Here is a 15771-nt window from a genome sequence, read left to right as displayed (position 1 = left end):
CTAAAAAATTTACTGGGATCTGACTACAATTTGGTCATCAGCCTTAAAGAACATACCAATTAAAACTCTGTATTATCACCAGTATCCTGTATAAAACAGAAAAAAAATAACCTACCTCATCAAGTTAGAAGGAATAAATAAGGTAATATATGAAAAGATCTTAGAACAGTACCTGTCACACAGCAGGGAGTCAATAAATCTAAACAAAAGAATTTTTTCTGGTAAGTCCAAGAGAGTCTTGTTGTAAATAGTAACCAATTCTGGGGAGTGGAGGAGTTGTTTCATAGGACTTACGGGAAGAAAAGAATTCACCATTTATTAAACATCTATATGCCCAGAGCTGATAAATGCTTTCATATATATTAGCTCACTTAATTGTCACAATATCCTGATGAGATATTATCTGTGATTTTCAGCTAATTTAAGGAACTCTTCATAGGTCACATAGCAAAAGTATAACTGGGTTTCAAAATCCTTATATAATTTCAAGTCTCATCATTGAAAATACGCAGATTCCAAACTAGGGCAAAAGATCACTGGAACAAACATTAACAGAAGATGAAGTATCTTGTTCAAAAATTACACAGATGGCAGCAGAAAAGGGAATAAAATCTCAATTATATAGCACTATTACAACCATTCAACAGAATTCAGATGGCCATTTCCCTCAAATCATACATCTTTTGAACAGATGTTCATAATATTACAACAGAAGGCTTACTTTTTTTTTTTTTAAGATTTTATCCAGTCACTTGACAGAGAGAGACACAGTAAGAGAGGGAACACAAGCAGGGGGAGTGGGAGAGGGAGAAGCAGGCCTCCCACTGAGCAGGGAGCCCGATGTGGGGCTCGATCCCAGGACCCTGGGACCATAACCCGAGCCGAAGGCAGACGCCCAATGACTGAGCCACCCAGGCGCCCCACAACAGAAGGCTTATTAAAACTCAACCTTTATAAATTAAACTGTGTATTATAAACTGGCAACAACTTTGTATTTACCCATGTGATGAAGAACTCTTGGATCCATCATTTTGGCCATTTGTTGATTCAGTTTTGCCATCTGCGACTGACTCACATTCTTAGACATGTCACCACCTGAAAAAAAAAAGGTTTTGAGTCAATGTAGAATGCAATATAATCAGGGTATCATAGAAAGTTTAATGAATTGAGTAAAATTTTTAAAAATCACCCATAACCTTACCACCCTAACACATTATTCCTATTTGTACATATTCCCTTCTAATCTTTATCTCAATTACATACATATTTTTGAGAAAGTGAAATTCTATATTAAGGGGCATTTAAGGGATTTTTTAAGGGCTATGATTTTTGTTAATACAAAACTGTAACCAGTGATTATTAATAGTAAGCTGTAACAACAATTGTTTTAAAAGTCATACAGGAAAATGCTGAACAAAAACCTGACTTTATAGATAAGGATTCATAGGGAAAGAGCCTGGGCTGCTGGTAAATTAATATGAAAGAATAAGACTGAGAGAACATGAAGATTTGCATATATCTAAGAAGCTGTTAAAAATAATAAAAAGCTTCAGAGAATGGAAAGACAAATAATGCAATTCCATTTACCAATGAATTTCCACACACTTAACTGAAACTCCAAGGTAAAAAAGGAAGCCAATAAAAGTGATGCATTCTGAGGCAGACCAGATAAGAGCACCCTTTAGAGAAAAGCTGCTGTGGAAGCAGAACAGATCATCAATGCAACAACAATAAGTAAGTAGAGTTGCTTCAGACAAAATTATTTCAAAGGAACATTAATTCTGGTACTTCTCAAAAGCATTATGAAAATGCTGGCTAATCTGAATAAAAAATATGCATTAAGAAATATGAATAAAAGATATGTTTTTAGAAACAGGATAAAATCTGTGAAAAATTTTTCATGATAAATACATCTGTGTAAGATGTGAATTCTGTCTGTTGGTAAAGTGTCACAAGTATTGTTTCTGAGGACTTAAAACTCCTAAAAAATATTGAGTTTGGTGTGACAAGAATGTGTGCCACATCCACTGCCCATTTCATCTTGATTGTACCTTTACTGAGCAATCAATCAATGCTTAGATAAATGGATCTACAGTAGTTCTATCAAGAATAGTCAGCTCTCTCTAAAATAAATAAATAAATCTTAAAAAAAAAAAAAAAAAAGGCCTTAAAAAAGTGGCACCAGGGTGGCACAACTGGTTATGCATCCAACTTGGTTTCAGCTCAGGTCATGATCTCAAGGCCATGAGACTGAGCCCCATTTGGGTTCCCCCCGCCCCGCCCCCGCTCAGCTCAGCGTCGAGTCGGCTTGAGATTCTCTCTTCCTTTCCCTCTGCCCCTCCCACTTGTGCTCTCTTCCTCTCTCTCTTTTTTAAATATTTTATTTATTTGAGAGAGAGCAAGAGAGAGGGAGAGAGAGAGAAAGCATGAGCAGGGGGAGAGGTGGATGGAGAGGGAGAAGCAGACTCCCTGCTGAGCAGGGAGCGGATGTGGGGCTTGATCCCAGGGTCCTGGGACCATGACCTGAGCCAAAGGCAGACACTTAACCAAATGAGCCACCCAGGTGCCCCTCTCTTTCTCTCTCTAAAATAAATAAATAAATTACAAAAAAAAAATAGGGTTATTCGGGAAAGATGTTAAACTGACATGTGTTTAATAATCACTATCTGAAATAGCATGTGATGTGAAGAATTATAACCAATCTTAAACATGTTTGTCTAACTTTTCTCCCTGTCACAAAAAAGAAAATAGCATAGGGTCGCCTGGGTGGCTCAACTGGTTAAGCCACAGACTCTTGATTTCAGCTCAGGTCGATTTCAGGGTCATGAGATTGAGCCCCACATCAGGCAGTCACTTGAGATTGTCTCTTTCCCTCTGCTCCTCCCCCCACTCACATGCTCGCATGCTCCCGCGTTCTCGCAAATAAAGAAATAAATAAATAATAAAATCTTAAGAAAAAGAAAATAGCATATAACAAGCAAAGAAAATACGAAAAATGTCAAAGACAAAAGGGATAAAAATTATATCAATACTTATCCTTTTTAGAAAGCTATTCAGTAGTATTGCTTCATCTTTGGAGATTATCTAATCAGTGTATTTTGAAATAATAAATTCACTTTAACAGTGTGTATAATACAGAAAAAAATTTAAGAGAGGGTTAAGACAACTGTGAAAAGTAAACTTATCTTTTTACCTTACACAATACACAGCAAAATAAGTTTCGGATGGGATAAAAAGTTAAAAACCTAAAAAATAAAACCAAAACAAGTAGAAAATGTAGGTGGGTACTGTGGAATCAGCATGGGGAAGGCTTTTCTGAGCATAATAGAAATCAAGAAAATGATAATTAGGCGTGGCTACATTAAAAATGAAAGCTTCCATTCACTAAAAAATACAACTAAAAATAAAAGGTAAATGAAAACTGGGTAAAATATTTGCACACATAAACCAAGGATTTTAAAGTGTTACTACAAAGCAACAGGGGTAGAAAATGAGACAAATAAACAAGGAACCTAAGGGGTGACTCACAAAGGAAATCCAAACTAAAAATGTATGAAGAGATGTTAAACTTGAGTAGTAATCTAAAAAACAGCTACTGAAAGAAACATTTGATAATTAAATTGGAAATCTTTTATTTTTTATTTATTTATTTATTTTTAGATTTTATTTATTTATTTGACAGAGAGAGAGAGATGGAGCGAGAGCAGGAACACAAGCAGGGTGAGTGGGAGAGGGAGAAGCAGGCTTCCTGCCAAGCAGAGAGCCCAATGAGTGGGGCTCAATCCCAGGACCCTGGGATCATGACCTGAGCCAAAGGCAGATGCTTAACGACTGAGCCACCCAGGCGCCCCAGAAATCTTAAATTATTACAAAATTTATTCAGCGAGTACTATGTATCTGATCAAAGCAGACAAAATCCCTGGCTTCCCAGAAGACTGCACAGGAACTGATGTAAGAACTGATACTGATACAGAAGCAGATGAATCAGCCTAAATATCCATTGCACAAAACAAAGATGCAAGCATAACTGGAAGAGTATTCAGTGCTTAAAAGCTGTATTTTGAAGAATATTTGGCAACATAGAAAAATAGTCATGATGTTTCAGAAGAAAGCACTAGTTATAGTCCTATTTGCAGTAGGACCCATAGGATTCTCTGGGGAGAAATGGTAATGGGTGTTTTAAGTTTTTTCCATATACTTTCTTATTCCAAATTTTCTTTAATATGCATTACATCTTCATAAAAATAAAGTCATTATGTTTGTTTTTAATTAGTGTTCATTACCCTGAATCTGAAAACAGAGAAATCACAGATCACATTCAAGAAGTACTTACAACAGAACATGAAATTCAGCAATAAGTTTCCCAATACTGGCAGTACTCCCTGGCTTTAATTTCAGTTTTTCAACTTCTTTCTTTACTTTCACTATGTTAACTAATGAGGAGTCTGTTGCTTTTCTTACCTTTGAAAAGTCCTTTGATACCTCCCATCTTTTTTACCATCTGTGCAAATTTGGTATATTGTGTCAAAAGTTCTTGAACATCTCTTGTTGACACACCTGATCCTCTTGCTACTCTTTGGATTCGTCCAGGTTGCTTACTAAAAACCTTGGCACCATCAGTACTGTCAAGTTCTGTAGACAAGGATTAATTACTTTCATTTACATACAACTAACATTATCAAAACAGTTATATACAAATACCATACACACACACAAATAAAATGGTGAAACCACCACCTGATTTATCAAATGTTATCACCTTCCATGTTTGCATCTGATTTTTAAACATTAAACATGAAATATATTCAAAAGAACATCTATAATATTTGTAAGCTATAAAAACAATAAAAAAATACACATGTACTCACCCCACAGTTTAAGTAAAATAGAACATTCTGAAAACCTTTAAAACCCATGTCCACCTTTTCCATATCTCATATCCAACTGCTCCTCAGAGCATGTACTAAAAGTATAAGGTATATTTCAAAAAAGAAAAGTGCTCACTTTAGCTCTAAATAACTATTAACATTTAAATCATAAATTTAGGCATCTAAGCAACAGAAGTAGGTAGGTTCTATCTATCATCAACGGAATAATGGTAATATTTTCCATATAATTACTACTAGTATTTTAATCCTTTCTGTGACAAAAAGAGTGAGTTAATTTCCTCCAGTGTCTTTATAACTCTTAGAATATGAGGTGCATTTCTTCTGGCTTTCGCTGCATACAATCTCAGGAATGCAATGGACTTTAGTCAAAATTTCTATTACGACGAACCATGAGAGATGATGGACTCTGAAAAACAAACTGAGGGTGCTAGAGGGGAGGAGGGTGGGGGGATGGGTTAGCCTGGTGATGGGTATTAAAGAGGGCACGTTCTGCATGGAACACTGGGTGTTATGCACAAACAATGAATCATGGAACACTACATCAAAAACTAATGATGTAATGTATGGTGATTAACATAAAAATTAAAAAAAATTTTTTTTAATTTCTATTACAACTGTATTCTCTCTACAACATCCCCCAATGAATGGTCATCTAGCCTGTCTTTAAGTCAGTCACTTAAAATAGTTTAAATGTATATGCATATTGTAATACCACACAGTTCAATATGTATGCATACTGTAATACCTAAAGCAACCATTAAGAAAATTATTTTTAAAATACACTCAGAAAAATTATAGGTACTAAATAACCTATAAATAATAATTAATCTATAATAATTATAGAATACTAAATAACATTCAAGTAGCTCACAGGAAAGTTGAAAAGAAAAATCAGAACAAAAATCGCAGGGAACAAATAGAACAAAAAATAAAATGGCAGAACTAAATCCTAATATATCAATAATATATCCGCTAAAAGAGAGTATATGAGAATGTGTTAAGAGAAAAAAAAATAACCCAATTACATGCTGTTGACATAAAACTCACTTTAAATATAACGATATAGGCAGGTTAAAAGTAAAAAGATAGAAAAAGATAAACAAGGCAAACAACGGATTAAAAGAAAGCTACATTAATATTAGACAAAACAGACCAGGGACAAAGGAGGACATTACATACATAATGACAAAAAGGTCAATTCACCAAGAAGACCTAACAATCCTAAATGCGTACTGTACCCAACAAAAGAGCTTACCTGACATAAAACTTACAGAACTAAGAGGAGAAAAGTTAGGCATTTTCAATACCTTCATCTCCATAATCAAAAGAACCACTAGACAGAAAATCAGCAAGGATATAAATCTAGGTTGACCCCAGTTTCTAGCTTGGGTGACTGAGTAGATAGATTATCTATCAGATAGATGGAAGTGTCACTCATCAAGGGAGAAAACTACATTTTGGATCCGTGACTCAGAAAACTTTCAAACCTGTAAATAGAGATGTCTGCCCACCATTTAGTGAGCATCTAGAAAAGAGGTGGTCCAGCTCTTGAGCCAGAAAGCCTGAGTTTGACGCCCAGTCTCTCCATTCTGTAGCTAGCATCCTTGGGCAAATTACTCAACTTTCCTGTATCTCGGTTTCCTAATCTGCAAAAGCCAGATAATAATGGATTTTAACCCCAGAACTGTCCCTTGAGAGTTACTATGATGATTAGATGGGTTAATATATATAAAGTACTCAGGACAGAGTAAATACGCTAGATATGGCTGCAATTATTAATTCCACATACAAAACTTTTTGTGGTGTTGAAGATACAGAGATGAGAAAGACACAATCTTATTTGGGTTACTATGAAAGCCTAGAGCTCAGGAAAGAGGTAGAGATTACAAAAAATAATCGGTCAAGCAGTAGAGAAAGCACAGAAGTGGATGAATTACTCAAAGAAAATGAGCAGAATGAGAGGAAACATTGGCTGAGGACAGAACCTGTAGTATATAGTCACTTTAGGGGCAGGGTGAAAAAGTGACTGAGTTAACAAGAAAGACAAGGGTAAAATTGGGGAGATGGTATAACAGAAGCCAAGAAAAAAGGTGATTAACAACAGCCAATGTTGTAAAGGTAAAGAAAAAGACTAAAAAAAATCCACTAGAACAGCCCAGTACATTACTGGAAATCTTTGTATGATCTATTTCCACGTAGTGGTGGGGACAGAAGTCAGATTTCAGTAGTTTGAGAAAAATACAAACTGTTCTTTCAAGAAGTTTGACTGAAAAGAGAAAAAGAGAGTAAAAAAGCATGAGGGAGAAGTACAGCCCAGAAAATGTGAAATTAAGAGTGTTTATATGCTGATGGGGAAAAAAAGTCAGTAGGTAAGAAGAGACTGGAGATACAGGAAAGTATTTTATTGAGGGTATATTTTCCCTCTTCTTCTGCTTACCCCTCCCCCACTTGTGCACACACACTCTCTCTCCCCCCACCAAAAAAAGACTGAAACCTTGAGAGTTTCAGTGCAAAATCAGTTTGTAAACATTGCTTAAAACTATCTCTCTTACAGATTTCCAATTCATGTTAGCATATGAGAGTTCTGAGGAAACTTACAATAAATAAACTTAATAGTTTTTTTAACCCAGAATTCCCCCAAATTTATTTGACTACAGAACTCTCAAGTGATTTCTATCATCATCATGAAAAACAAGTATTCTTTGGAGAACACTGGAGAGTGTTTGGAGAAACACTGTACTAGACATTTCTATGATGAAATCAATCCAGTAGTCATAACCCTTTGAGTAAGAGCTTTCAAACAGCTACAAATCTACCTAACAATAATCTTCCATTCTAAATTTTTTGCCCATCTTGTCCACAAGAACACAGTGAAACTATCCACTTGCAAATATTCAGAACATTGTCCTCTAGATCAAGTAATCTCCCATCTTACCTTGGTCATTCATACTATCCATTATCGTCATTAATTTCTTTAGCCTTGCCATTGACTCCTGTTCATTTCCTTTGCTCATAAAGTCTGTTCCAAAACCAGGGATCATCCCCTAAAACAAATATATTTAAACATAAAATCAATAATAGCTTGAGATTAAATTGTTCAGAATGTTCACATTTAACTACTGGCTTTAATTTTGACACAAAGGTTTTAAAATTTTTTTTTGCCCAAACAGCAAAAATAATGAAAGCAAATGCATCTATTCTTAAAAATTTTAATGAAAAACAGAAGAAGATAGAAAAAAAACTTTTCAGGATAACTAACCAAGATCTGACTGAAGGGGCCCATTTTCATGATATTTTGAAATTGTTCATACATGTCTCGCAACGTAAACTGACCTGAAATACAATATAAATGGTTCAGATACATTAGAGAACGTACATCTCCATTCAGTAAAATTAATCTTTTCCTTAGTCATGGGTTCATCTTGAAGCACACTCACAAAACATCTAATCAATAAACATTCCTAAGTAGTTACTATGGCAAGATCATAGGATGAATGCGGTGGAGAATATAGAGATACACAGACAGATTCTACCCTAGAGAAGCTTACATTCTCTCAGAGAAGATGGACAAAAACAAATAGACAAAAAACTTGAAAACAAGGCAGACAAACTCTACCCACTAGGATGACTAAAAAAGCCTGACAACACTGAGAGTTAAAGATGTGGAGTAAGCAGAACTCTCATATATTGCCGGTGAGAATGAAAAATGGCAAAAACACTTTAGAAGGTTATTTGGCGTTTCCTAAACAACTTGGCTGTCCATGGACATGAAAACAATAGACTATGGATGAAATACTACTCAGCAATAAAAGAACAAGCTACAGGTACATGCAACTAGATGGATGAATGTCAAAAATTTATGCTGAATCAAAGAAAGTAGGTAGGGGGGAGGACATAACTCTAGGATTTCTACAATATGATGTACTTACTGGTAAGGAGAATGAGCAAACTTTCTAGTTAATGGGAATGTTGTTTCCTGATGGATATGGGTTATTGTGCATTTGTCAAAATTGATGGAATTATATCCTTAGGAACCAAGCATCTCCTCATATGTAAGTTAACTTCAATTAACAACAACAATAACCCAGAGTATTTTCTATTTATGTCCTAAATATATAACTGGAAAAGGTATTTGGGTTTAGTCATTCTGAATTTAAGTGGCAGAGTACAATATTTTATTTATTTATTTTTTAAGATTTTATTTATTTATTTGACAGAGACACAGTAAGAGAGGGGGAGCAGGGGGAGTGGGAGAGGGAGAAGCAGGCTTCCCGCCAAGCAGGGAGCCAGACACAGGGCTCATGACCTGAGTCGAAGGCAGACGCTTAACGACTGAGCCACCCAGGCGCCCCTTAAGTGGCAGTACAATATTTTAAAGGAAATGTTAGAGCAGGTAGCTAGAAATGCAAAATTAAACAGTGGTAGAAAAAGTTAAGGCTGAAATACATATTTGGCCATTATACAGAAGTGACCACTGAAGCCATGATAGTATAAGAAATCCACTGTCATGGAACCCAAGTCAAGAGTTTGAAAACAAAAGAAAGGTAACACATACCAGGAACCAAGGAAAAGAAGAAAGGTTACACTTTTGCCCTTGGTGACCTCAGAAATGAGTAGAATGCTAAGAGCAGAAGCAAAATTCAGACATAAAGAGAGACCGAAGAGTCAAAAAGTAGACCTACTAGGGATACAGTTTAGTGTGGTGGTGAAAGCAGTGGTAGGGCTGTTCAGTGTAGAGGAAGGTGGGGAAAAGAACCCGGCAATGAGGGACAGAATCATTCATTCAACAAATATTTATTAAAGATCTACTAAGTGCCACAAATTGTGCTAGGTACTGTAAACGTAAAAGGTGAGGAACACAGCTATGAAACTTACCGACACCTTCAGCAGGGAAGACAGATATCGAATAACTGTGATGAGTAATACAGAAAGTACAGGGTGCAGTGGAAACATAAAGCACAGAGTTCTAACTCAGTCCAGGGATCAGGTAAAATGTCCCTGAAGTAGGAGAGACTGAAGTATGAGTAGGAGTTAGCCAGTATGGCTGGGGAGAGGAGGGTGGAAGTAGGAAGGAGAGAGGACACCTGGGAGAGGAGGGAGGAAGTAGGAAGGAGAGAGGACACCTGTCTAACAGGCAAAGGCACATTGGTGACAGACAGCAATGTACCTTTGAGAAGCTGAGTGAAATTCAGCATGACTGGCACATGGAACGTTAAGAACAGCATCAAAAATGATATGGAAGACATGGGCCAGATGGTAGTCATTTTTTTTTTTTTTAAGACTTTAATCTCTACACCCAACATGGGCCCTGAACTCACAACTCTGAGATCAAGAGTCGAATGCTCCTCCGACTGAGCCAGCCAGGTGCCCCAATGATAGAGTCTTTTAAAAACATTGTAAGGGCAACGGGAAGCCACTGAAAGATTTTAAGAAAGGCAGTAATTGGATCAGACTTGCATTTTTCAAAGATCATTTGGCTACAGTATAAAAAATAGATCCAAGGGGAAGAGTCCAAGAAACAGGAAGATTGTTAAAATTAGAATAAACAATCTAGGCAAGAGATAAACTTGCATAATTGCAGGAGCTGAAGAAAAGGGAATGGAATGAAGATATTTAGGAGGCAGAATTACTAGGACAAGCTGACTGATGGGAAAAGGAAAGGGCAGAGCGAGGAAGAAATAAGAGAGTCCATGACAACACCCAAGTTTCTGCCTCTGGCAATAAGACTAATTAGCATTCATCGATGATAACAATAGGGTGAGACATTAGGATGGGAAGATACGAATATGCTGAATTTGAAGTATTGATGGACCATCCAAGAATGGTCTAGTAAGCCTATCGGTCTGAAGCTCCAAAGAAAATGGGGCCTAGCATTGATCCCTGAAGAACATCAACATTTAAGAGAGGGATAAAGGCATTGGTAACTGACAAGGTAAGTGAGAAAAAGCAAAGAGGCAGGATAGTACGTGACCATGGAAACTGACAGTAAGATCACTTGGAGAAAACTGGAAATGGTCAATAATAATATACGTTGAAAGCTTCTGATTTTATACACGTATCAGCTGATTTAATCTGCACAACTCTACAAAGAAGAGATTTAGTATTACCTATTTTTTACAGATAAGGAAATTAAGGTTAATTAATTTGAAAAAGTTACACAGCTAAAACCAGATCAGATATAAATTCAGATATGATAGATTTAAGAACCTGAGCTCTTACTCACAATCTATATTCTCTACAGGAGTGATCTTTAATGTGGTATGAAAAAATGTGTGCTTAATCTCATTCTTCTAAATTTCTTTATATTTTATTATATATATAATATATACACACACACATAATTTATAAGTAAACAGATTACAGTGTTCCAACTTACATTTAACCTGTTCTACTTCAAGAAACCCAATGAAAACCTCAATTTTAACCTTAAGGCAATTTGATTACAAGGAAGAAAACAAAAACACTCAATTCTACAACTGTTCACATATCTGAGATTTAAAATGATTTGCGCATAAATCGTGTAGGAAATAAACATTTGACGAATTGAACTTTAATGACAGATTTATCATTTCAAACAAATTAACAGTAACTTTATCAAAAAGAAACCATGGGAAGACATCTGAAAGCAAATGCTTTTGCTTCTCATATACCATGTTTCAACTTCTCTATAAGTGCTTCATTGTCATCCAACTTCAACTCATTGACTTTATCTATCAGTCCTTCAATGTCGCCCATGCCTACAAGACCCCCCCAAAAAAAAAAGAAAAATTAACAATAGTATATGCTGCTTTACATTATACAAAATACATGCACAGAGATAATACTCCTGTGGGATCACAGGTAAGATATTCCATTCCTACCATACTTTTCAGGTGAGAAAACCGAAACTCGAGATGTTAAGTGACAAAGCAGGGACTCCAGCCCAGGGTTTTATTCCCAATTCCATGCTCTCTAACTCTATTACCTGGTACAAAAAGTTTTACTGCCATTCCCCCTGCTATTACCACAACTACATATTTTTGTATTGTGCTCTAAAACTTTTCCAAAGAACTTTCCATCTAATAGCTCATTCTAGCACTCTAACCACAAGAAGCAGAAAAACCATCATCCTTATTTTTTACAGGTGAGGAAGATAAATCATAAAAGGTAATGATTTTCCTGAACTAGTCAATGAGAGGGCGAGATTAAAGTCCTAATCTGTTTTAAATATCCCTGCTGTTTTCTTGGAGATTTTTCTATATCCCCACCACTGCACATACCAAGAAGCTTGCTGATGAAAGGCTGTGTTTTGAAAGGTTCAAAGTCATCTATGTGTTCCCCTGTACCAATGAAAATAATTGGACTTTTTGTGGCAGCAACTCTGCAAAGAAAAAGATAACATGAAATAATCTCAAAAAGGCAAACAAATTTCAAAGCAGATTTCAAAGTAATTAGACAAAGGTACATAGTTCCAAGTTTCTTTTCACTTGTTAAAACAGAACTATTATCAGAAAGATTCCAAAATTCTGTTTCTATTTAAACTTCTTTTATAGACCATATTAGGTCCAATACTGGAATTTATCTTTTCTTTTTAAATTGGAGTATATATTGGAATATATTTTCAATGGTCAATAAGAAAGCCATAAATACACAGACACACACACACACACACACACAAACACATCATATAAGCCCAAGACGTAGGACAATAGCATCAATGACACTTACGCACTGAGCGCACCACCTCCTTTTGCGTGGCCATCAAGTTTTGTCACTATGACGGAGGCTACATCTACTTTATCCTTAAAAGCCTTTGCCTGGGCTTCACAAGCCTGCCCAATGGAGGCATCCATCACATAAACAATGTTATCGGGTTGCTAGAAAATTTAAATAAGAAAGATACATATTTTTACTGCTCTTAAGCAAATTTCATCATTAGAAGCTATAGAAAAATATTTATTATAAGTAATTATTCATAAAATCAATAAATATTTATTGAGGGAGTACTATGAATTAGGCACCATTTAGGTCCTGAGACAAGGAGATAAACAAGAAAATCCTTGTCCTTGTGAGACTTATATTCTAGTCAGAAGAGACAGATAATAAATGGGCAAGTAAACATTTCAGATGTACAATTAAAATGGGATAGAGAATATCAGTTTTGAGGTGTGGGAGACTTCTTTAGGTAGGGCGACCACATGAGGTCTTTCCAGAGATAACATTTGAGATGAGTTCTGAATAAAGAGGAAAAAAGTTATCCAAAGATCTGGGGAATCACATTCCAGGCAAAGGGAATACTAAAAGTAAGTCAGAGGAAAAAAGTTGAAAATTGTGCACTAAAACCAAAATGAGTAAAACAGTTGAGGTTTTTCCCTTAGTTCTGCTCAACTAGGTCAAAATAATGTCATGGCTAAAAAGAAACTTACTAGCATTAACCATTAGCTAAAGAATTACTGCCAACTCCTCAATGGCAAAACATGGGCTCATGGGCAAAATACATTCTACAGATTATCTAGAAACTGCTTCTCTTCTCTAAATCATTTCCATCACAATTTTAAAGAGACTAAATGATCATTAATATTTTTAAATGCTTCATTTTGAAAATCCTTCAAAATTCGTCTAAATTAAATGTCCCAATTTAATGTAAATAATTTACAGAAAGAAAATTCAGTAGAGGGGCACCTGGGTGGCTCAGTCGGTTAAGCGTCTACCTTCAGCTCAGGTCGTGTTCCCAGGGTCCTGGGACTGGGCCCGAGTCAGGCTCCTTGCTCAGCTGGGAGTCTGCTTCTCCCTCTCCTTCTGCCCCTCCCCCTGCTCCTTCTCTCTCTCTCTCTCTCATTTCCTCTCTCTCTCAAATAAATTAAAAAAAAAAAATCTTAAAAAAAAAAAGAGACCGTCCTAGTAACAGAGGCTGAATAAAGCATTTTTTAAAGAAATCAATAGATATTAAAAGTTAATTCTAAATTTTTATTTCTTGTTTTTTCTTATATATACAATAAGATGATTGAGAAAGGAAAATTTTTTTGATACTTACTCATGAAAATTTCATATCTAGTGTAGAGAAGATTAAGTCCTTACCATACAAGATATACATACCGAAAATAGAAATAAATTACTTGGAATCTACCATACAGACAAAAAATGATTTATATGGATCTTAAACTCAATCAGGGGTTGTAATTAAATTAACCAAAATCCTTACAATGTTGTTAAATTGAAAGTTACTTACTATAGCATTAGCAACTTGAAGCATTTCTTCAAACAAAGAGTCTTCCTGTTTATGGCGGCCACTTGTATCAACAATAATAATTTCAAAATTTTCATTTTTGAATTTCTCCACTCCTTCAGAGGCAATGATAACAGGATCCATTTCTGTATAGCTATTTAACAAGGAACAAATGATTTAATAACAACTGCAGAACAAAACTTTCAAATACTAATTTGCAAATGTTAGTGTACCTTTATTCAGAAAAAGTCATAATGATCACAATTTCAATTTAGAAGAAAAAATCTAATAAATATTAAAAACAGCAAACAAAATGATAAAAATTAAAAATAAAGATAGCAAACCACTTCCAGAGCAGCATAAAGCAATATCCAGTTTTCCAATTACAAAATTTTATGTGATTCCGCTGCATGTCTTATCTTGAATGAGTTGTATTTCCCTCAAATACTTTTTATATTTTCTTTACTAAATGAATGTTTCACACATGCTTTCCCATTTAACACCCTTTTGTAAGCATTTTATAAAACCATTTAGTATTTATCTTGCAAAACATGACTTTTAGGCTGTATAACATTCCATCATATGGTTATACTATCATTTATTAAAGAAATGCCCTACTGTTGGTCATTTGAAGTATTTCTAATTTCTTAGTATTAAAAATACAGTCAAAATAAAGAGTCCATAATGTTGTTTCTTTGAATTGTTATGACATACTCCTACAGCTTGAAATGATCTGATAATTTAGGCTTTTGGTTTCTTTTTTGTTGATTTTGATGGGAGTTCCCTGGGCCTCCAAGATTTGGATGTCTGTTTCCTTCCCCAGATTAGGAAAGTTTTCAGCTATTATTACCTCAAATAAATTTTCTGCCCCCCTTTTCTCTCTCTTCTTCTGGGACTCCTACAATATGAATGTTATTACATTTAATGGGTAAGCTTTTGGTTTCTAAAAGGAAAATGTCTTCCATAAAAGTTTAATTTCATTCCTAATATAACCACATTTTCACAATCCTCAAAAATCTTTTCAACTTGAAAATCAAGAAGTGAAATCGCATTTTAATCTGCACTGTTTTCAGAAGTGGCAACTTTTTTTTTTTAAGATTTTATTTATTTATTTGAAAGAGACACAGCGAGAGGGAACACAAGCAGGGGGAGTGGGAGAGGGAGAAGCAGGCTTCCTGCGGAGCAAGGAGCCCAAAGCGGGGCTCGATCCCAGGACCCTGGGATCATGACCTGAGCCAAAGGCAGATGCTTAACGACTGAGCCACCCAGGCGCCCCAGAAGTGGCAACTTTTTATACAGATCAATGCTGTCAAATGAAAAGACGTATGTTAAAATAAGTTTTCCCCCTAAATGAACAATAATAATCAGATAGGAAGGCATTTAATAAGAAAATGTGTGAGATTTAAATGAAGAAAATTACTATAGTTAAGGACATAAATTTTTAAAGCAAAAATGACATAGAAAGTTCTCAAACTGAACAATACAAATATAGTAAAGGTGTCAGTTCTCCACTGAGTTAATTGGTTTCAATGTAGTTCTAACCAAAATTTAAGGAGATTTTGGAACTTAATAAGGAATTTTAAAATTTAATCTAGGAAAATAAGCAGGTGAGACTAGGCAAGAGAACGTTGGTAAAAAAGAGATTAGCATTACCAGATATTTTTAAATATGCTAAAA

The 15771-nt window shown here is 35.4% G+C and overlaps 1 protein-coding gene across 3 annotated transcripts in view; it reads right to left on the bottom strand.

Annotated features, from left to right (window-relative positions):
* Positions 1-15771, bottom strand: part of LOC112822475 (signal recognition particle subunit SRP54) — a 65712-nt gene that overhangs the window by 27448 nt on the left and 22493 nt on the right. For all 3 annotated transcript variants that reach the window (XM_073895085.1, XM_025870169.2, XM_073895083.1), the window contains exons 8-15: positions 14098-14248; positions 12597-12745; positions 12149-12249; positions 11540-11626; positions 8149-8222; positions 7825-7933; positions 4462-4632; positions 1000-1095 (exon numbers count right to left, since the gene is read on the bottom strand). In XM_073895085.1, coding sequence (XP_073751186.1) covers positions 1000-1095; positions 4462-4632; positions 7825-7933; positions 8149-8222; positions 11540-11626; positions 12149-12249; positions 12597-12745; positions 14098-14248 — 938 coding nt within the window. The remainder of the gene's footprint in view (positions 1-999; positions 1096-4461; positions 4633-7824; positions 7934-8148; positions 8223-11539; positions 11627-12148; positions 12250-12596; positions 12746-14097; positions 14249-15771) is intronic.

Source organism: Callorhinus ursinus, unplaced genomic scaffold (genome assembly GCF_003265705.2).
Source record: "Callorhinus ursinus isolate GAN/ISIS: 27379988/994484 unplaced genomic scaffold, GSC_fseal_2.0 scaffold8, whole genome shotgun sequence".
Classification (NCBI taxonomy): Eukaryota; Metazoa; Chordata; class Mammalia; order Carnivora; family Otariidae; genus Callorhinus; species Callorhinus ursinus.
This window is presented reverse-complemented; position numbering and strand designations above follow the sequence as displayed.